The 22,415-nt window shown below is 41.5% G+C and overlaps 2 protein-coding genes across 22 annotated transcripts in view; one reads left to right on the top strand and one right to left on the bottom strand.

Annotated features, from left to right (window-relative positions):
- The window catches only part of AIFM2 (AIF family member 2, ferroptosis suppressor), a 24,227-nt gene extending 11,638 nt beyond the window's left edge, over window positions 1-12,589 (top strand). For 3 of the 7 annotated variants that reach the window (XM_084845465.1, XM_084845464.1, XM_084845475.1), the window contains one exon: window positions 9,483-9,692. In XM_084845465.1, the coding sequence (XP_084701591.1) occupies window positions 9,483-9,597 (115 nt within the window). In that variant the 3' untranslated portion in view covers window positions 9,598-9,692. Of the gene's footprint in view, window positions 1-2,479; window positions 2,603-5,658; window positions 5,738-9,482; window positions 9,693-10,621; window positions 10,696-12,506 lie in introns of those variants that run through there. The other 4 variants (XR_014789361.1, XM_084845473.1, XM_084845474.1 and 1 more) reach the window with 4 other exon arrangements.
- The window catches only part of MACROH2A2 (macroH2A.2 histone), a 27,135-nt gene continuing 5,642 nt past the window's right edge, over window positions 923-22,415 (bottom strand). For 9 of the 15 annotated variants that reach the window (XM_084845478.1, XM_084845476.1, XM_084845479.1 and 6 more), the window contains 7 exons: window positions 16,449-16,555; window positions 15,022-15,219; window positions 11,313-11,423; window positions 6,069-6,168; window positions 5,271-5,360; window positions 3,650-3,824; window positions 923-2,255 (listed from right to left, as the gene is read on the bottom strand). In XM_084845478.1, coding sequence (XP_084701604.1) covers window positions 2,090-2,255; window positions 3,650-3,824; window positions 5,271-5,360; window positions 6,069-6,168; window positions 11,313-11,423; window positions 15,022-15,219; window positions 16,449-16,555 — 947 coding nt within the window. In that variant the 3' untranslated portion in view covers window positions 923-2,089. The remainder of the gene's footprint in view (window positions 2,256-3,649; window positions 3,825-5,270; window positions 5,361-6,068; window positions 6,169-11,312; window positions 11,424-15,021; window positions 15,220-16,448; window positions 16,556-22,415) is intronic. The other 6 variants (XM_084845490.1, XM_084845485.1, XM_084845488.1 and 3 more) reach the window with 1 other exon arrangement.

The raw sequence follows: 22,415 nt of genomic DNA, 5'->3' as shown, positions 1-22,415 counted from the left end.
TAGATGTTGTTGGATTGCAACTCCTATCAGCCTTAGCCAGCATAGCCAAGGGTGAGGGGAACTGTAGGCCAAAACATTTGGAGGGCCACAAGTTGCCCACGCCTATCTTAGAATATGTATTTATTTTTATATCAAGCTGGTCCAATCCCAAGCATTTAGGGCAAAAAATAGGAAATGCAAAGAATAGGAAAGGAAGAAAGGGGTGGGGGAGAAACTCAGCTCAATTTCTTGGCAAAAAAAATATGCTAGAGAAGAGACAATGCTCTAAACAAAGGTGCTGCTGCAGCAGTTAAAAAAGAACAGCGGGAGCCACTCGCGCTGAGCATGTGGGCAGCCTCCTGCCAAAATCTCTCCTTGGGTCTAGAACATGCTGAATAAGGCTCTGCACAATGCAGAACCATGTATGTGTGACACACACAGGCCACATTAAGAACTTTCCAGTTCCTGTGACCTAGAGCCTATAAACACTCACTTACAACTACAGATGTATGGAACGTGTAAAATCCGTTCTGTCCGTGTTTTGCAGATTGTCAGGCGCCTTTTGTTCCGTTGTCCACCCATTGATAGAATCAGATTCTCCCCCCCATTTGTGCAAATTCCCCCCATCAAATTTCCCCCCAAATGCACATTTTCATGCTTTAGTTTATGGGGGTGGGGGGAATGCTGTTTTTTTTTATTTTGCATATTTTCCACAACAAAACTTGTGCAAAATTCAGGAAAGTTAGAAAACCAGCCCGCAAGTCCACAGAATCTACCAGATAGGGGAAAAGATGGTTTGCTGTGGAATCCACGGGTCGGATTCATGAAAATCCAAACTTATTTGGTTCTGTTGCAGATTTCTCCGAAATCTCTACTTGCAAGTGTTTAAGACTTTCCTTTTTATGGAGAAGTCTGTGTTTTTGTTTTGTTTTTTACTGGAAAGCTTTGAAACTGTGAAGACAAATATTACTTTTTCTTTTTTAAGCAACTCAGCAAATAGGAGGTTGTGTATTCTAGTAAGTTTTCTTTGACATACTTAAGATAGAACGGAGACACACATTTAGTATTCTTCTACACATGGGTCAACGATGGGGACGTAACTTGTTGCCACAAGTTGCCTATCCCTGATATAGAAGAAAGGGAACTTAAATTTACTTCAAAATAAACTACTAAACATGCTGGGCACTATCCAGTTAAACACTTTTAAGCATGTGCTTAAACCTCTTGAATTGAAATCAAGGGAACTAGATAGCCACTACTAATCTAACTACTATTGCGAGTATCATTTATTGGTGTATCCATATGCCCTCTTGTAATTTGTTATTAATAGCAGATTCTCTGGTGTCTAGTACCTATGACCTTAGTATTGCAAAACGTCAAGTCAGTTCTGCAAATCTGAATCTCTTCCAGAGACCAACAACGCTGAATTTGACACAACTAAGACAGAACCATTTTGTTGTTCCAAGAGACTTTTCTCCACCCTAAAATGTACTTGTGAAATTGCTTTCCCTTTTTAGGGAAATAAAAATGAGTGAAAAAGTGCAAGCTTAAAGTTTTAAAAAAGCATAATGCCATTTTTTTTATAAAAACAAATAAGATGAAATATTCTCAGCAATTACAGATCATTCTGGGGTAAAACAGGAAAGCACCAAGTGAGTTTTCTTTGAAATTACTTTCTCCAACATGGAATGTAGACACAACATAAAGTTTTCTAACTACCAGTGGGAAAAGAAAGGGAAGCAAACAATCCACATGTTCCCATTCATTTTGGGTGTTGAATTGTTTGCTACTCTAAAATGAGATTAATCTTTAAAGAGGTCTAAACTAAAATAACTTGAGACATATTAAACTGTAGAGAGAGCTGGCAACATATTTTCTTGGGGGTGATACAAAATGGTAGAGGGTGTCTAAAGCATGGTATAATTGCAGATCAAATTCTCCCAAATAATATCCCCTCTGTTTTCCATAACAAAAGCCCTCCACCCATCACAAAACTTCAAAGCTACTCACATACTCCGTCCTCACAATATTTTAAAAATAAAACCCACTTCTAATTCTCATTCCTACTCATATTCATGTTGAAAAATAAAATTTCATTTGGCTTCTGTTGCTACTTTGCATCTAGCTTTGCCATCTCTTGCACATAGATGCCAATGCTCTCGCTGTCAAAAAGCAGGAAGTAAATGTTCTTCAAGGAGGAAGGGCTGGAGTCATCGAAATGGGAAGAAATGGCTTTGAGAGTCACCTGGGCTGCAGTCTGTTTTGGAAAGCAATTTCTAGACAGAGGGGGAAAGAGATCAAGGTTAAAGCTTGAAAGTGTTAGCTTTAAAAGTTCAGAGCTAAACATTCTATTCGATTATGCTTAAGCCACATATTTTGTAACTGAAACATCAATATGCTTTGCCAAAGCATTAGACAACTCCATGTTGTGACCAGTTTAGTGAACTTGATGCTTTTGTTGCAGCACAGATAAAATGGATTTTCTCCTTCATGTAACAAGTTTAGGACAAGGGCTTCTGTCCAGAAAAAGCAGCACCTGAAGGAGGGAGAACCTACTTTGGGAAACAAGGAAGGACTGGTAAGAGACAAGGGTTCAAAGGGAGAGGAAGCAGGCAAATAATCTAGTAGATCAAAGCAGGTATGAGGTGTGGTGAATTAGTAACAGCAATCTTGAGACACTGGAATTTGAGCTGACAAAGAGGCATGGAAACAAAGCGATGGCTCGAAGACCAAGGTAGGGCAGCTGGCTGGTAGTGCTTTAGAAATGCAGTTACAGTCAGAGCAATGAGACTATGTTGGGAACATAGGAATCTGCCTTATACCGAGTCAGACCACTGGTTCATCTAAGCCTAGTATTGTCGACACTGACTGGCAGGGGCTTTCAAGCATTTCAGGCAGTTTCTCCAGCCCAACCTGGAGACAGCAGGGATTGAACCTGGAAGCATGTGCTCTACAACTGAGCTATAGTTCCTCCCCGCTGAGGTTCAAGAAGACAGGGTCCCACAATATAAGTTACAAAGAGCTATCGGGCCCAGCAGCAAAGTATCTTACCATTTCACCTACATACCAAAATCCTTGAACAGCACTGAAAATGTCATAGCTTGTCAGAATATAAAGTCAGCCTCAGCAATCACTATGATAGCCAGCTTTTTTCCAGCAAAGCTCTTATTAGGCCTTTAGAAGCTGCACGACACGTAGGGGGTTAGAGCCAGGATCTGCCTTCCACTGACAGAAAGGCTCTGCTCTTGGAAGGTGCCTCTGCCTGATTTGGGGGGATGCTCCCCTCCCCACAGCTCACAGTCAGCCGGGTCCCTTGGCCCTCTGTAGCATTTTCAGGGAGCTCAAGGTGTTGCTGTGGGGAGAATTCTGTTTCTGACTGCCCAGTTGCAAGCACCTAAATCTGGATACAACCTAGGAGGTTCAGCAGGTGATGACACTGGAAAAGTTTCACCTGCTAAATTTCTTCAGAACATGCAGCTGTTAGAGGGACAGGAGCCCTGTCAGAAAAAAACATGTCAGCAATCCTACAAGTGTGACTCTTGTTAGATGTGTCCCAAAACAATTTTACTCACTACTTCTTTATGCCTAAGATGTTGATACATTCATAATTTAAGTGTGAAACTTTTCATGAATGACTTAAATGGCAGGATTTAACTGAGAACACACATACCTGCCACTGGGGAAAGGTGGGAAAGCCACAGACTTCAGCTTCTTGTCTTCCGCAGCAGTTAAACAGTTCTTTATAGTCTCTTCCAGTTGCTCTTCACATTTGTCTGAACCCCACTGTGGGATGTGACAGTGAATGACAAACTTTGCTGCTAGGCCAGTGGACTGGCTGAGAGCAGCTGAAGTAAAAAACAAAACAAAAAACCCAGAGGAAAAGAGCAAAAAGTTAGACTCTGTTGTCTTAGGCAAGGCCCTACCATTTTTGTCTGCCCTTGCTGGACAAGAAAAAGGTGTCACCTGCCATCCCCCCCACAAACCCCCACTGGACTTTCCCTAAGAAAGACTAGTGGGGCAGGAAGTGAGCTGGCTTGAATGTCCCAGCTTGAAGACACCCAGGGAGTCTTTAAAAGCAGTGGTGCCCAAGCAACCTGCACTGGTCTTTCTTGCTCTGGATCAGAAAAGACCAGCGAGGAAAGGGTTGCTGGTTTGGCCCAATGCTGGAGTTGGGAAAGGGGAGGGCAAGCAATAGCCAAGATGATCCCCATCCACTTCTGCAGCTTCAAATTTAGAAGTAAAGCTGGTTGCTTGTCACATTTGCTAAAGGGTGGCCCTGCACTTGCCATTACAAGCCTGGTGAATGGAATTGTTTAATTCCACTCACCATGCTTCGTACTTTCCAAAATCCTAATACATTATTTACTTTTGTCACACTGCAGTTATCTGTCAGATTGAGTATCACAGACATACAAATAAGATCTGCAATTCTACGCATGTCTACTTAGAAGTAAGTCCCACTGAGGTCAGTGAGACTTATCCCTATGTAAGTGTATATGAGATTGCAGCCAGAACGTCTTATATTTGCATGAAATGATAAGTGTTCCTTTAAGTTTATGTATTTTATTTTATCTAAAGCACTTCTATTTCTATAAAAAATTCACAGTGGTTGATAATTTTGTAACCAAGATACAACCTCTATTAAATGAAATCAAACATTTCATTCTCAGTTCTATGAAAAAAATCATCACTGGAAGTTTCTGAAAGCTGCAATCCTATACATACACCTGACAGTAATCATAACTGAACTCAATGGGAATTACTTTTGAGTAAACATGTATAAGATTGCACCGTTACAATGGAGTCTGGTTATTAGATAAATCAAGGTTTGATCTGTAGCAGTGTTTAAAACACAAAATAACCACTGCTTTATTAACCAAAGATAGCCACAGCAAAGAGAGTCTTAAGAACATAAGAAGAGCCCTGCTGGATCAGACCAAGGGTCCACCTAGTCCAGCATTCTGTTCACACAGTGGCCAACCAGCTGTCGACCAGGAACTCACAAGCAGGACACAAATGCAACAGCACCCTCCCACCTATATTCCCCAGCAACTGGTGTACATAGGCTTACTGCCTCTGATACTGGAGGTACTATATAGCCATCAGGACTAGCAGCCACAGATAGCCTTATCAATGTCTTGGAACCACTGTTCCCTTTAGGTATTTATAATCTTTAAAATTCTAGTAGAGAACATTAATTCAATGACACAGAATGGCAGGAGAAAGAGCTGAATATTTGAGAGGAGAAAATGTTCAGTGATTAATAACAATATTGTAATAAAAGAAGTTACCTTCTGTGACTTCCAGAGGTCCTTGTGATTTACGGAGTTCCTTTACTGTTTCTAAGAACTCTTTCCCTCCAGCCTTTTCCAGTGCTTTGCCTGAAAAAAATTAAAAAGCAAGATATGTCTCTATTACAATGTTGGGTGGAGCTTTCACATAAAAATACAGATACAGATATACTGACAGAACAAAAGGACAAAAATTTTCTTCCCTGTTTCTCAATTTTCCATTAAAAAGATGAATATGAGTACTATTATGTCTTAAAACATTGGTACAATCCTAAGTCTAATGCAAGTGCAACCTACTTTAGGATCGTGTAATCAACGGCTTTCATAACACTGCATTAACTTACTGTTTTGTTTTCTTAAAATTACATGGGCATTTGAAATGTTGAAGGGGACAATGAAAGAAAAAAGAAAGAAAACAACTGCTAATAATAAAGATGGAAAATGCTGTCCAAAGAAGGACTTTTTGGGATGTTTATTCAGGAAGTAAGGCCAACTGATTTCAATGAGACTTACTCCCTAGTAAGAGTAAGTAAGGATTAGAGCCTTAACCTGAAAGAGATAACAACAGTCACCAAATCTACTACTCTGGTTCTGTGACAAATCAGTCCTGTGTTGACCTCCATTAGGAAACTGTTGGGTTATCTGTAATATGTACAACTTTACAGAACAATTCAAATCCAGTTTTGATTTCTGATTCAAGACTTAAAGACTATTGGATTTCAACAGTCCTCCTGGGTAAAAGTTACTATTCAGATGTTCAAGTATCCCCACCTACTTCAAAAAAAGTCTTAGACTTACCTACTTCCTCCTTGAGGTCTATTTCACCAGTAGTTGGATGCACAATGCCTTCTACTTTCATAGAACCAATATGGCTGATGTCACTCTGTGTCAGAGACAGCTGCAAGATGCCAATACAGCAGGAGAAAAAAGGCAAAAGAATATAAGGAGAGCTTGCCTGGATCAGACTAAGGGACTATGTGGTCCAAAATCCTGTTCCAAACAGAGGCCAAACAAAACAAAAAGGACAAGGTCCCCAAATAGCAGTATCAATATAAACACTCCTGGTATAAGAGGTCTGTTACACCAGGAGTGTTTATATTGATACTCCAAACAGAGGCCAGCCAGATGTCTCCAGGAAGCCTATGAAGACATCTGGGCATGAAGTCAACAGCCCTTCCTGACTGTATGTCCCTAGCATTTGGTATCCAGAGATAGACTGCCTTTGAAAATGGAGATTCAGTTCAGCTATCATGGCTAATGCTTTTGACAGACCTACCCCCCATGAACTTGTCTAATCCTTTTAAAATTATTTAAACTTTTAAGGATAACCCTTTTTAAAGCTGTCTAAGCCAGTCTCCATCACCACATGTTGTGGCAGGGAACTCGTTCAGTTAGTTATTAACTGTGTGAAATAATGTCTATCTTCTTCCATTCTGAACTTATTGCTGTTCAGTTTCATTATGTGATTCTTAAGAGTCCTAAATTTGTTAGCTGATCTCTAAGGTTACAACCTGAAGCGCAGGATAAAGGTCTCTCAAATGAAATATAGGATTATGGGAGAGGGAGAAAAACGTCCTTCCATACTATTCATAATTTTATAAAACTCCAATAATCCCAGCCATCCTATTTTCCAAACTAAAAATAATCAACACCTTAATCTTTCCTTTTAGGGAAGGTGATCTATCCTCCAATAATTTTGGTCACTCTTTTCCACATCCTTTCCAGTGTCATGACATACTTTGAGATGGGGCGACTTGAACTATACAAAAGATTCCACTATAGATTTATACACGACTTAACGACTGAACAACAATTCTAATACTAACAACTTTATTTTCAGTCCCTTCCTAACAAGTCCCAACATAAGTTTGCCTTTTTTTTACTTCTGATATTTGATAGTTTCAGTGAACTGTCAATCATGACCCCCAAATCACTTTCCTGTATAGTCACAGCCAGATCCCATCAGAATCTAAGCAAAGTTAAATATGTTTGCTCCAATGTGCTTTCTTGCTCACTATCACTGTGGAGTCATCTTCATTCTAAACCACTAAAGCAGAGAGCAGGCAGATCTTACTTCCTTTTTTTAACTGTCAAGTTGCTATCAGGTTGCTAGGATCTCACTTTCAAACTAGGAATACCAGGAGCTGACTTTTCAAACACAGCCTTTAAATACATGATGACCACATGCTCTCTTTTCTCCTCAGGAGCCGAGTCTCCTTTATTCTACCAAGTGGTAGCAGAAGTAACTCTTTATAGTGGGCCAGCCAACATCCACAAAGTGCTGGAGGGAGCAATCCTACGTCCCCTAGATAGCGTCTGGGGGACATAGAATTTTTTGAATTCCTGGCTCCATGCTCGAAGACAAGGCTCCAAAGTTGGAGCCAGGAAACCACGCTCCCTGCTCCCTCACAGCTGGCGCAGAGAGAACTGTGCTGGCTGCCTCTCCGCGCTCAGTAAACAGAGCGTCAAGACAGGGGAAAGGAGGAGTTCTTGGGGGCGGGGAGGGGGAGACCGGGGTGGCACGCCTATGATCTTTCCTATGGCCGCCCCAGGCTCCTCCCCTCCGCTAGACAAGCAAAATCTCCCGTCTAGTTAAGATGCAACATGAGACACCTCCCTCTCTGCATAGGATACTTGTAAGCCTCTGAGTTCAGGGGCTTACGAGTACCCAGGGCGCAACCCATAGGACTGCGCCCTTAGAAAATAAGTTACAGGCATTGGTTTGTTAAAAGCAGTCACCCATGCCAGATCAATTGTACATAGGATGACAAAAAAAGATGTGGGTGGATGCCACCCTAAAAAATGACTCTTTAGGTCATTTTCAAGGTCATATGTCACTTTACACCATGGGTTAAGCTTCTTTTGGGGAAACTGTCACAGCTCTGAAAGGAACAACCTGATTTGGACATACTACACACAAAATGAATGCAAGGAACTGTGCTACCAAACAATTGGTAGCTGTGGCATTCTTTCTTTGATTGAAGTGCTGTAAGGGCTCAAGTAACAAACACTCCGGCAATTATGGGGAAATCATGGCTTTGGACTGCTGTATCGTTTTAACTATCCCACACAGCTACTTCAAACCTATTTCGTATTTGGTAGCCAACTCATTTCCTATAACTTAATAATGGAATGTTCAAATCAGACATTTACAAAGTTAATAACAATTCAAATAAAGTTCAAATTGGATAGTTATTTACAAATAGGAGACATGATCATACTCCTTGAAGCAGGGACAAGATGAAAAGCAAATGCTATACATTTCATATAGACACAAATGGACAAACCGAAATACGGATTGTATACAATCATGTTCAATAATGTGAAGGTACAAGGTTTACAGAATAAGTCAGCATGTGGTTATTACTTGCATAAAGTGCATAAGGACATTGTTAAGCAACAGGATCGGAACAGTTGACAGTGACAAGCAACAACACATTTCAAATAATTTTTCAAACGTCTGCATTGTGTTGTGTTACATATTGTTTTACACCTACATGCCACTAGTTCCAGTCAGGCAGTGAACACACGAGTAACCTTCTCCAGTCCACTGACAAAACGTTAGACTCCTTCTTCCAGGCTGACAAATGTGGAAGACTAAGAATGTGTCTAAGCATTTCATCTGCTTGTAGCCAGATCTTTGCCTGATGATAAGCATGTGAAACTTTGCCATCAAGAGCATCTTTTCACGGAAGTTGCACGTGCAGCTCCCTCTTGCCCTTGGTAAATAACTGTAGCCTGGCATGACAAAAGGTTTGGTAGCACAGCTCCTTGACTTCATTTTGGTGTATAGTATGCCCAAATTGGTTCATCACTTTCAGGGCTGCAACAGTTTCCCCCCAAATAGCCTAATCTATGCTGTGCAGTATGATATATAACCTTGAAAATGACCTTCAAGATAATTTTTGAGGCTGGCATCCACCTACACCTTCTTTATCATCCTGTTCTGGCATGGTGCCTGGTTTTAACATTCCAATGCCTATTATGATGAACCTGCTGTCTTTTAAATGCCTATTTGTGTGATCAATAATCTGTTAATCTGCCCTTAATCTAGCTAGCTGTGTCTGTGTCTCTGTAGCCTGGCACTGGCAATAGCACTGATCAGCCCTTCAGTTGGAGGAGGAAATGGGGTGGATGGGGGAAACTACATCTAATTCTCTACTCCCTTTTGCAAACAGAATTTTAGATCTATTGCCAATTTTCTGACTACAGCTATGCATCCACAGCCCCAGCATCTAGACTGAGGAAGGAATTATGCTTGCTGTTTCTCATTCAGCTGTGGAAACATGCACAGAAACTTGCTTCTGTACTAGATAAGTACACTTGAGTTTTGTATTTGTTGTATACATATATCTATGACTACACTGAAGATTCTACTGAAATAAATGGAACCAAAGGGCGTATAGCTTTCTCTAGGATGGACCCATTATGTTTCCAACTTGCACAGACAATATCTAACATTCTTGGATTTCAGCTCTACTAGCTTTGCATCTTCCTATGATGAAGTAGCAGCGCAGTGTTCCGAGATCTCAAGATTTAGCCGATGCAGTCCCAGACTCTTAGAACCCATGTCTATTCCATGAAACACTTTCTCACAGAGAACCTTTGTTCTTTTATATACAACAAGCAAAACAGATACAGGCATTCTGAAGTACTTAACGTGTATGGCTTGTATCAAGCGGTTGCAAGAACAGAAGACAGTTTGTGCAACTGTTCTTTCTCTTCCTTTCCTCCCCTTACAGCCCACTTATATGCCCTGAAACCCTTCTTCAAAGGGTCAGGGCCCTCTCCTGAACCGCGACAGCTGTGTTGTTCAGGGCTGCAGTGGGAGGGGGCATTACCTGAAATTGGTTGGAGGGATTTTTCACTGTTCATGCAACTGTTGGATACAACCCTAAGTAGCTAAATTGGGTGTTAACAGGTTTAGCTGCCTTCAGTGTTGTAATAATGGAATATGGGGGATGTGGGCAAGCTGGGCAGTTGCCTGGGGCACTGAACTGAGGGGAGTGCCAAGCTGAGCTCAGTGGCTGTGTTTTTTTAATGTACTGTCTGCGATGAGCTAGGATGGCAAAAAGCAAGTGTTTGTAACCTTTCTTACAAGATTCTACAGGTTGTTTGGGTACTCGCTACAAAAATGACCTTCCTTCAATTAACTTTAACATTCCTTTTTCAATTTCAATTTCCACTTTGATGTAATTTGCTGTAGGTAAAAATCAGTGGCACACAGCTTTGAGGCAACATTACCGAGCACTTAGCACTTCAAATACTGTTAACGCTATAAATTTAAATAATAATAAAGTCTTAAGCTGTAAGAGGTTCCTCTTTATTTATAACCTTTATTATTTTTAAAGGTAAAAATAATGGATATTCTAAAATAAAGTATGCTTACCAAAAGATAGGAACCTGCTACACAACAAAAAATACTGTAAGTAAAACCTGTGATAGTTCTGCTGTGTTGCATAGTGCACTGTCACGGCTCAGATTGTGGCTTTTTGCACTTTGGCTTGTGCAAACTGTAGCATAGTGGCTGAGAGATTGAGGTTTTGAGCAATGTCATTCTCGATGGACATCAAACTTGCACCGGGCCCCATAAATCTTCTGGGTGGCCTTGCAAAACTGACTATGGGAGTTGGTGGGCACCAAAGGCGCTCCTTACCCAGGGCGCTGTTTATCCTAGGGCCATCCCTGGATGTGGGGGAGGGACAAAGGAGGCAATGAGGCTTATTACTCTTGCATCACACTTGAATAGTGTTCAAGTAAATAAGGGATCAGGAGCATGTTCCATATGAAGCAGGTTAGGAAATCATGAGATAGAACACAGAATCATAGAACATGTAGCTTCTAAAGTGATGATCTGCAGAGAGGTCATTTCCTGATCAAATTAACTCTCATAAGAAATAAGTTCTATTTGTTAACATAAAAATACTTATTGAGTCTTGATGGAATCCTGACTAAAATACTTGCAAGGAGAGAGTGGAGGTGAGCACCTTCTGCAGGATAGTACGGACAATTTTTGAACCCCTTTCTGTTCTGACTTGGTACCTTCTGCCCTGGAACAAGGCTCTTAGAAGAGAGTATGGTGAACCCATCTCCAGGTCCATCATCAGATGCAGAATTTGATGCTCCTTCTTTTTCATTCTCCTTCTGTTTGTTCTATTGGGAAAGAACAGGAACATTCAGAAAAGAAAAACTAATAGTAGTCTTTCGGAAAATCAAATATATATTTTATAAGTCCTTTAAAACATGCACACAAATAGTGCCTTACCATATTCACCACCTTGAGTTCCTTAAGGAGGAAAAAAGGCAGGATATAAATGTAATAAATATTATAGCTATAGCCTACGTGACTACATTTTCTCTAGGTGTTCTGTAAACACTCCAAGGGGCCTACATTCAAGGACAGGTCACATGTCTATTTTTAAGGTGGGAAGATTCTCATGCAGTGAGTTCATATCACCTAATTTTCATGTTAGGTAGCTGCTGTGTGTGAAACAGTCTCTGTGAAAAACTGAATCATCATCAAGTCAGAGGGGAAAAACATCTTCACAGCTAGTGTTTCCTCTGATATGGTAACGTTTTAGTTTTCCACATGACAGATTTTTTCACATGTCTTACTGTGTAAAAATAAGGTAGCGCAATTACTGTGTGAGGACTTGACCACAGTGCAAACAAATGTGTAACTTGGCTCTCAAATGGACACTCAATGCTAGTATTAAACTTAAACATTTTACCTTGTTAAGTTTGGCTTACTTTAATCTTTTACTTTTCATTAAATTTGTAATATTTGCCTTTTTAAAAAACCGTCTTTTGTGTGGAGTGGTAATTACCCTGTACGAATGTGAGTAGAGGATTCTTGTGGTCAGTGGAGAGTTCTAATATCTTAAGATATATTTGACATGTATGAAATAAAATTCACTGTCATTCTGAAATTAACTGATATACATGCAGTGTGACAAAGCATTTTACATGTAAGAAAAAAAGAATCTATGTTTTTATTTTGTTTATTTAAAATATTTCTTGGCCGCCTTTCAGGGTAGAAGCCTTCCCAAGGCAGCTTACAACAATAAATTTTATTGTAACTTCCTCAAGTGAGTCAGTAAATTACCATTATGAGATATGTGGGCATTTAGAGAAAAAAAAAACCCCAAAGGAGGTATGAGTGTTTGCCCCTATGCATCTTTATCTAATTTTTAAAAAGAATTACTCATGCTTATTCTGGTTTATCTTGTTTTATAGTTAGACTACTGGTTCTGATGAAGGAGAAAATTGCTCTCCAAAATGCACGGAGCATTCACATCAAATAAAACATTTCTTTCTCCAGCACTGGAGACACGTTCTCCTTGTTTTTCTTGCTTACTTTAATCTGTGCCACCCAGATTTGATTAGATAAAGTAGTAATTTATTTGTTTCAACTCAACTAAACATAGCTTTGGTGCTATAATGTAATTAAAACAAAGTGTCACTGGACTTTGAAAAACAAAGCAACCATCAACTGTATTAAAAAAAAGAGTAGGCAGGCCGCTACTATCATTACATGCAGTGCAATCTTATAAATGTATACTCAGAAGCAAGCCCCACTGAGTTCAATGGGACTTACTCCCATGTAAGAGTGTATAGTATTGCAACTTTAATGAACTCATGTAGATAATCTAGTCCCTCACTACATCCTTTTCTCCCTCCCTGCAAATTCCCACCCCTCCTCTGTCAATCATCGTCCCACACACAGAAAGTTATGCTTTTGTTGATGTGTGCACATTTTTGCATACATGGAGCATGCAAATTCATGGAGGGTATCATTTATACCCAACTGCTCCCATGATAAAAATGGTGATGTTGGGCTGCTACTTCTGCTTTGAAAACGGCTGCAGATTTTACATCTTTATAATGTGGGTAAAAAGGTAAAGGTGTCCCCAACCAGTCGTGTCCAACTCTAGGGTGCGGTGCTCATCCCTGTTTCTAAGCCGAAGAGCCAGCGCTGTCCGAAGACGCTTCCGTGGTCATGTGGCCGGCATGACTGAACACCGAGGTGCACGGAACGCTGTTACCTTTCCCGCCGAGGCGGTACCTATTTATCTACTTGCAATTTCTTGCTTTCGAACTGCTAGGTTGGCAGAAGCTGGGACTGAAGACGGGAGCTCACTCCATCACGCAGCACTCGGGTCTCGAACTGCTGACCTTCCAGTCTGCAGTTCAGTGTCTTAACCACTAAGCCACCGCGGCCCCCTTATAATGTGGGTACAGGCACATAAAGTCTAAGATGTGTCTAGGGATGGGTGAACCCCCCAACATCCAGTCCGGGTGGTGGGGGTGGGATCCGCTATTGGGAAATCTGGGCCACTTGGGGCCCTGCAGATTTCTCAGGAGCACTGCTGCACCTGCTGGAGTTCACAGAGTGGCTCTCCAGCTTTCAAAAAGATGCAGTAGGCTAATGGCAGCTGCCATTAGCCTATCATGGGAAAATTACAGCTCTAAATGGCGTATTTCATGCCATTTGCGGCTGTAAAGCACTTATTTTTCATAAATTGCAGCCGTTTATGGCTGTATTTATGTAAAAGTAAGTGCTTTACGGCTGCAAATGGCGTAAAATACACCATTTACAGCTGTAATTTTCCCACAATAGGCTAATGGCCACCGCCATTAGCCTATTATGTCTGTTTGAAAGCTGAAGAGCTGCCCTGCAGGAACTCTTGTGGATGCAGAGGTGAGAGCGGCCGGTCTGCTGTGGAGTCTGGATTCCTTGGAATCCAGCCTCATTTGAGTCTGTGGCAGATTTCTCCAGCTTCTCTAGACGTGTTTGCCCAGGTTTCAGGAACATGTCTGTTGTTAATATATCTCAGTGTTTGACCATTCCCACGTTTTGGAAACAAGTGCATATGGTCATTTCTGCCGTCTGTACTGAAATAGAACTTCAACAATAGCCTTTTACAGTGTTTGTTTGCAGCTTTGATAGAGGCGTACTGAGAAAACTAGAACTGAGTTTACAATTCCCATATGTGACTCATTGGTATATTTTCACCCAGTCTAACCATTTCCCACCATGGAAATAGCTGATAGCTTTCCTGTCTCTGGGTATATGTTGAAAGTGGAGACAAAAAATTCTGATCATTTCATATATGTTAAAATCCAAAAATGCCAAGACTGTCATCTCAAAAGTAACTACCTGGAAATAAGCTCTGTTGAAGTCAATGATTTGCATCCAAAGGCTCTCTTCCTCTGATGGAAAGAACTTTCTCTGGAGACAGGGAACCTTTGGATGCAATCCAATGAGACTAATTTCCAAATGAATGTGTGGTTGTTGTTTTTATAACTGAAGTGTAAGACCCTGCCTGCTTTCAGCTCTGGCTCCGCCCACTTTTGGCTGTACCTCCCACCCCTACTGATTTTTGCCATGGTCAACAATCCTTAATAGGAAAAAGTTCCCCCACCCTCACATTAGATGTAGGGGGTTTCCCCCCTCATAAATTCCAATATTATCTAGCAGGTGGACTCTTGAAAAGCTTGAGTTGCTCCTCTTAATCAATTTGCAAATAATCTCTTGTAAGAAGTTCAGGTTTGCTCTTGCTGTGTTTATCTTGAGGCTATTAATAATGGAGAACATTATCAAGGAAGCTTCAGTAAAGACATGAATACTTGACAACATTAGAGATGAACCTGACCATAAAGAAAGCAAACTATCAGGACAGAACTCAGTCCTAAGAGGGACAGCCTATTTTCATTATAGGTAGAGCTGCTTGGTCCAAGTTCTGCTTACCTTTTTGGGTGTCCGAGCTTTGCCAGCCTTTGCTTTCTTTCCAGTTTTCTTGGTCCCCAAAGATTTCCTCCCTCTCTTCTCTGGAGAAGGTGAAAGGATAGTATCAGATTTGCTTTTGGTGCCTCGTTTTTTGGCAAGAAGCTCTGGGTGAATTCTGGGCAGAACACCTCCACTTGCAATGGTCACTCCTTTTAGCAACTGCAGAAAGAGGCAGTATAGAGACAGAACATATCTGAATACAAGTTCTCTTGAGTTTACTCACTTACTTTGACTAGATGTGCTTGTTGCCTTTATAAACATTTCATTGTACAAAGTGGGGTAGCCCGATATATGCTGCCACAAGCTCCTTGGAGGGAGGACAGACTAAGAATGTAACTGAATAAGTAAAATAAAAATAAAATACAGTGTTTTGTTCTTCCTTGTGCTTATACTGTAACTCCCAAGAGAAATAACTTTAAAGCTCTTCAAATATTAAAATACAAACAACAGACTGTGAATTAGGTGTTTTCAGAGGAGAGCATGGATACATTGACAAACAAGCAACTGTACCTGCCCCATCTAATACAGAAAGAAAGCCACATTTTATGGATGAAATTACTGATACCGAAGTCCTATGCATTTGAACCAGTGTACTTGCCTATGACACTATTGTTGTATGACATATTCTCTAACATTTCCTTGAGGGTAACAGGGACACTCTTGTGCATATGTGGTTGGAGATGCGATGGAATCTGGCAGCCCAGCAGTATGGCCTGCTCAATAATGCTGGGGCCAACACAATCCAGATTCAAATATGCCACAAGTAGAAAGTGGAAACTAGAAGTTTATGCAAGTAGAAGGCTCCAGATAATGCAAGCCACACACTACAGCAGGGATGAGGAATGTGTGGCCCTCCAGATGTTTTGACGTACAACTCCTATACTCCCTCACATTGGCTATGCTGGCTAAGAATGATGGGAGTTATAGTCCAACAACATCTGGAAAGACACACATTCGCTACCACTGTGCTACAGGGCAAGTAAAAAAATGCAAATAAGCACATATTCACTATATTGTATTCATAGCACTGATCCCATTTTACAGCTGAGGAATGCTGAGGTACAGCAATAAATGATTAAAGCCCAAGATCAGTTAGTGTATTTATGGCCAGAATTCTTAAGCAGCAGTAACAGAAGTAATATTTTCCACTCTGATTAAAGCCCCAGCACCTCTCTTTAGTAGTTAAGCACTCATACCACCTCCATTGCCAGCAAACTGTTACCAGGGTTACGGGTGTCTGTAGGATTTTTTCCGGCGGGGACAAAGTATATATTACCACACAATCTTATGCATGTTTAGACAGGAAAAAGGCCTACAATTCCCAGCATGCCCCAGCCAGTTAATAACCCAATAAAGACATCTTCTGAAAATCATCTGGGAAAGCATACCTGATTCAGTTCTTCATCATTGGCAACTGCCAGGAGGATGTGTCGTGGGGCAATTCTTCCCTTTTTGTTGTCCCTTGCTGCATTACCAGCTAATTCCAATATTTCTGCTACAAATACATTGGGATACACCTCAGTTACAAGAAATGCTATATATTTTTAGTAAAAGATCTCCTTTATGAGTTTTCCCAAGTCAAAATCATACACTAACCGGTCCCCAATTTGATCAGCAATCTTACAGGGCTATTCAGGCTACTAACAACGATATTCCTTTAACACAGTTTGGCTGAATGTTTAAGTATGATTAGTTTAAAGGAACTATGTCAAAATGGTGATGTTCCCTTTGTTGAGTTCTTCAGGAACAGGTGTCTGCCTTGTTTATTTATATTTATTTTGTTTTTCAAATTTATATCTCACCCTCCTGGCCCATTAAGGGCCCTCAATGCAGCTTACAATAAAATTAATTAAAAAATGAAGTACAAACATACAAAACATCCCTAATTTAAAACAGTAGATAGTAAAATGTTATAATAGTAATGAATAGTAGCAAACAAAAGAGGTAAAAACAAGCAGACCAGGCAGTTGACCCCAACACCTTCAGAAAGCAAGTTTTCTAAAAGCTATGAGCAAGTGGGCCTGGCAAGCCTTCTTAGTTAAAATTGCTCAGAGCTGGTGCTAGCACTGCAAAGGCCCTGATTCTCATACTCGCCTACCTTACTTTCAAAGATTGAGGCATTCAGAGCAAGGCTGCATCTGCTCTGCTGGCCTAAGCCATACAGACAGATAGAAATACAACTGGTTACAAATTATAATATGGGAACAAATATTGCCTCATTTTTATACTAATTTTGTTGCAGTCCATAGAAAGTTGAACTCAATGGAACAGATTCCAATGGAATTTGAGCATGCCCAACATTTTCTGAATTGTGCCTTTTGGCTATAATCCTCAAGCCACCTGCTTTGTAAAAGTTCACTTGAGTGAAATGGGAGAGAGTTGGGCTGCCATCTTGCCCTTCAAATTAACATGAAACATATTCATGTTAATATGCTATTAGTTTTTTTTTTTTTAACTCTAAGCTTAATACAAATCAGCAGGACAAAATTCAACCAAGAGCACAAAAGTAATATTACTTCACAATAAAGTGTAGCAGCCATATCGGGGGTCAGACTAAGTAGCCTCATGCAGTCATGTTCTTGCTGAGCTCTTTCTCCCTTGAATATATTGTTGTAAGCTGACGAGACACAGGAATTCCTTATCTTGTCAAAGGTCATACAATTGTATATCTTGTTCTCTGCTGTTCTCTCCTTATCATGGCTACCCTATAATCCAGTTCTTGTATTATAAACAATGGTGCTAAGAGAAGAAATGTTGAGGACTGCAACCCCACGCAGGAGGGGGAGGAGGAGCCGTTTCATATGTGTCACAATGTCTATAAAGACAATGTGCTGATGTATTTCGGGGCTTCTGGCTCTTTGAAAATGATTCCAGCCTTAAGCCCGCGCATTAAATAAAGAATCTCTTTTTCCTTCACTCCGTGGTCTCTCTGACTCTGGGTTCTGCAACATAAATGGTGCCGTGACTCGGATGTGGCAGGCTCTGAGACAGAGAGGTGGCAGTTGCCTGCTCTTAATCACCGCACCGGGAAGACGAGCTCGGCGCATGCTTCCCTTTCTTGGTGCCACCGACCTTTTTGTCGAGTGAATGGGAGAAAGCCTGCACCGGGATCGCCCAAACGGCAGCGAGCAGCAAGAGAACCTTGGGAAGCGGAGGAAGGAACTTGAGCCCTGCCTGTATCGCAGCTGCAATTGAGTTGAAACCCACATTGGAAGCCTTCAGGAGAAAGGCAAGTATATGGGAAAAAGAGGCCCCGCCTTTAGGGAGAAAGGCCACTGGGCAGAAAAAAAGAGGGCCCCGCCTTATGAAGAAGGTCAGTGTTGGTGGTATACGTATACAAAAAGAACCTACTCCTTGCGGGTAGAAGGGGGGCCTGATCACACCCCCGAGTGGGCGCCAGTACCCAGCACGCCAGTACTCAGTAGGAAGCTGGGGAAGCCGCTTTCCGCTCTGGTAAAAAGTGGGAAAAGTGGGTGACAGGGACATATGGATGCAGTGGAGAGATTGATGATTGTGTGAGTGGCTACTGCGGTTTCTGACGCATACCGTTGACCGTCCGGGTGCCCAGGCCAGTAGCAAAGTGCGTGGTGTGTAAAATCCTCTTGTGTCGGCCAGTGAGACCCCTTACTCACTGACCAATTCCCATTCCCTAATTGTGTCTGTCTTCAATTTAGGAGGGAGGCTATGGGTGGTGGGGGAAGCAAACCTTGCACCCCCTTGGGATGTATGCTAGCAAATTTTATGGAAGGTTTTAGTGGAGATTATGGGGACCCCCCCATGAATCCTCAACGGTTGCAGACTTTGTGTGAAATAGAGTGGCCGTCTTTTGGTGTAGGATGGCCTACTAAAGGCTCTTTAGAGCCCAGCAAAATCAGCCGTGTATATGCCATTGTGGTTGGGAGACCTGGGCACCCTGACCAATTTCCCTAACTCATGAGATTCCATAGTCCGCGCTTCTCCTCCATGGCTAAAGAAATGCCTAGAATCCCAGGCAAAAGTTTTGGTGCTCAGAAAAGAAAAATTGGCCAAAAAGAAATTACAACCAGTGTTAGAAGCCTCGTGTAAAGATCTGGCAGAGCTAACGGCGTTTCCACCTGCTTATGCCCTGCTTCCACCACGGGCCCATATTACTGTAAGACCGCCCCGTCGAGATCCAGATCCTGTGGCTCCTGAGCCCCTGCCATCCCCCCTACAAAGGCATTGCCCCTCGCTTTGACTTAGAACTGTCGCCATCAGTTTCAAGCCCCACCGGCAGTAATTCGCCGATTTCAGCTACGGTCCTCAACTCCCAGATATTGTCTGCCGAGACTTTCATCTCTACGGGATTGGGAGGTTCCCCTCTTACACCTCAATCAGCATTAATAAAAGAAACTGAAAAATTGAAGTGTTGGGCAGAAGATTTAATAAAATCGGCAGTGACCCTTAAAAAGATGTGTTCTCACAAAAAAAGGGAGGCGAGCTCGTCTACTGCTCAAGACTTGCACCCCCTTGAGATGTATGTCAAACAAAGAAGGAAAAAGGTTTTTTTTAAAAAAGATTCAGAACAGAGAGAGAAAACAGCAAAAAGCTCAAGGTTGAGCTGAGAGGAAAAAAAAGAACAAGATCTGAGGCTGTTAATTAGAAAAATGTTGCAGGACAGCCTGGCTTTTAACAAAGCGTGGGAGCGTGAGAGTGTAAGGCCGAAGAAGTAGCTGTTAGCCTAGCGCGCCTAGAGAGGGGGGGCAGGAAAATTGCCCACAACGTTCTGAGTTGTGCAACATCATCACCTCGCCTAATTGAGATGAAATCCCTAAGAAATGGAAACTGAAAATGAAGACCCAGAAGATGAAGGCAAAATAGAAAATAAAGGTGAAGAATCAGCCCCCAGAGCACAGGCTAGACCCCTCTTCGAGTGAAAAGTGTGCCATAAGACTGTCCCAAAGCAGAATGAAGCGGAGAGACCACGTTGAAGATCTCTGTCAAGGTAACCGTGTTTAGCTTTGAACTGTGTTAGAATTGCATACAGCCTGTAGCTACTGACCATTGGCTATATGATTTCTGAACAGCGTAACCATTAAGCTTTTTCCCTGCAATGAAGAAATCTCACTGATTTAAGTGTCCAGTGTTACACTGCCTAAGTGTGTGTGCTGAAGAGACCGAGAAACCAGACAGCATGTTCCTGGCCAAGCCAAAATCACGCTACTACCATGCTCCTGAAAGCTGCAATAAACTGTGTAAGCTGGGAGACCCAACCTGATTGAGAAGAAGATATTGGAGCAACTGTCTTAAAAAACAATGAGATCTGTGTAGCTGGTTGGCTGACGCTGTCAGTGATGTTACAACTTTAAATTAAGACTGTTTTCAGCGAAGAAAGCTGACCAGAGTTATTTGTTGCCCATGCCAAAGCAAAGATTTAGCTGCTCTGTACCTCATCATGTCCTGTTTTGAGCTTGGGATTTACAAATACAAACAAACTGAGAAGCTTGCCTTTGAAGTCCTGCAAATCACCCCATCGCCTCCCCGAAGATTAATGGCTGCCTGAAAAATGCAAGTATAAGGCGATGCCCATCCCCCAGCGTCCTGAGTTTCAGCACTCAGTGTTTCAGTGCATTCGTGTACCAGGTTAGAAGAGAAAAAAAAGAGTAAGTTTTTAAAATGTCTGTGAGAACCTGACAGAAGTAAAATAAAATTTACAGAGGAGTTGCCCAGGTTAAAGCGTCACGGCTAGAGAGCTGAGCTGTGCCGCTCTGTTTAGACAGAGGCCTTGCTAAAAAGTTAAAGGCCCTTGTCTGTCAGAAGGGGTGTAGGGCCACACTTTCCCTTTTTAAACTGATGCAAAAGTGGAGAGCCTTTGCTGGAAACATCTCATCTTCATTGCCCAGAGCCTTCTCTGTTTGCCTCCATCATCATCTGGGCTTTTTAGAGACACTCTGCACATGGACTAAAATTTTAAATTGTCAAAGACTTGCCATGGACAGTGCTGTGAAGCTTTTGATAAACTTGAACTCTCATCGCTGTGGACCGTGTGTCTGTGTTTGTAGTCAGCTCAGTGTACAACAAGCTAAGTTTGATCTATGACTTTTAGATTTCCTTCTGCTAGAACTCATGCAGCATAGAGTTGCCGATGCAAAAATGGTGACCTAGAACTCTTTGTGTGTGTGGGTATGGCCATCCCTTGATTTTAATGGGCCCTGAGCATGCCAGAAGAGCAGTATAATTGCTGGATCTGCTCCATCATGCCTTACCATGCAAAGTGTTTTCCATTCATTGTGTTAAATTGCAGAAAAAGTTTGTTGTGTATATTTTATGATTTCTTAAATATCATAAAATATATGTGATATTTGCAGATTAGTGTTAGTTGCAACTCCAAATAATACTAAGTGTGGTTCCCAATGGATGACAAGGAGAAAAGACAAAAGCAAGTAGAAAAGAGGGAATAGAGAAAGTAGCAGACAGATAGAGAAGGGAGAAAAAAAAAGAAGAAAGAAAAGGCAAGAGGCAAAGAAAAAAAATTTGTAGAAAAGAAGCGTGGCCATAGTTGCCCCCAGGGTCAAAAATAGCTAGTTAACACTGCTATCTTATACATACTTACCTTGGAACATGCCTTATTGAAAACAATGGGACTTATTTATGAGTAGACATGTATAGGACTGCACTATTAAAGAACACATCCAGGGTTTGGACCCCCCCCCCCCCAATTCCTATGCAATGCAATCAACTTTCCATGAGGCATCATCAAATTTTAAGATGTCACCCTTGAGCAGAAATATAACTAAATACCCAAATGATTATGTGCCATCATCAAGATGGAATTTTTCTGGCCTAATCTGAGTAACTGAACTATACCAGCCTTGTTAATAAGCCCACATTTTTACTAGGTGCTGGAGGCTGGTGGAGAAGGGACAGAGAACTCATTCTCTCCTGCAGCAGTCTGCTGCATTTCTATGCTGGGCATGGAGGAATGGGCTTCCCTCCTCTTGGAGCCCACTTCTATGCTGGGTGCAGAGGAGAGATGGAGCCCACTCATTCACTTCCATGGAATTCCATACACTTGTCTCCATGCAATTCCTTGTCATCTATGGCTACCAGACAAGTGCTTAAATACAACGTTGCGCTATGGAAACAGAAGCACTGCTGATGACTGCTGTTTAGGCACAGACCAAACTAAACTGGTTGGAGAGTAAAGAAATGCTACACATTTGTAAAAAATGAAGAACTGGGAAAATATTTCAAATTACTAACCACCAATATTTCTAAGGTTCTAGCCGTGTATTCAGCTGGACAAATTTTCCATATTTCTAGCTGCACTCCATCAAATGATTAATTGCTGACACACTTGACATTTTTCCAGACCCTTAAAAATGGGATTCAGATAT

The sequence above is a fragment of the Heloderma suspectum genome, chromosome 3 (genome assembly GCF_057233095.1).
Source record: "Heloderma suspectum isolate Gila_16-S chromosome 3, 16-S_ref, whole genome shotgun sequence".
In the NCBI taxonomy this organism is placed as follows: domain Eukaryota; kingdom Metazoa; phylum Chordata; class Lepidosauria; order Squamata; family Helodermatidae; genus Heloderma; species Heloderma suspectum.
The sequence above is the reverse complement of the archived record's forward strand: the minus strand, read 5'-3'. Positions and strand labels throughout refer to the sequence as shown.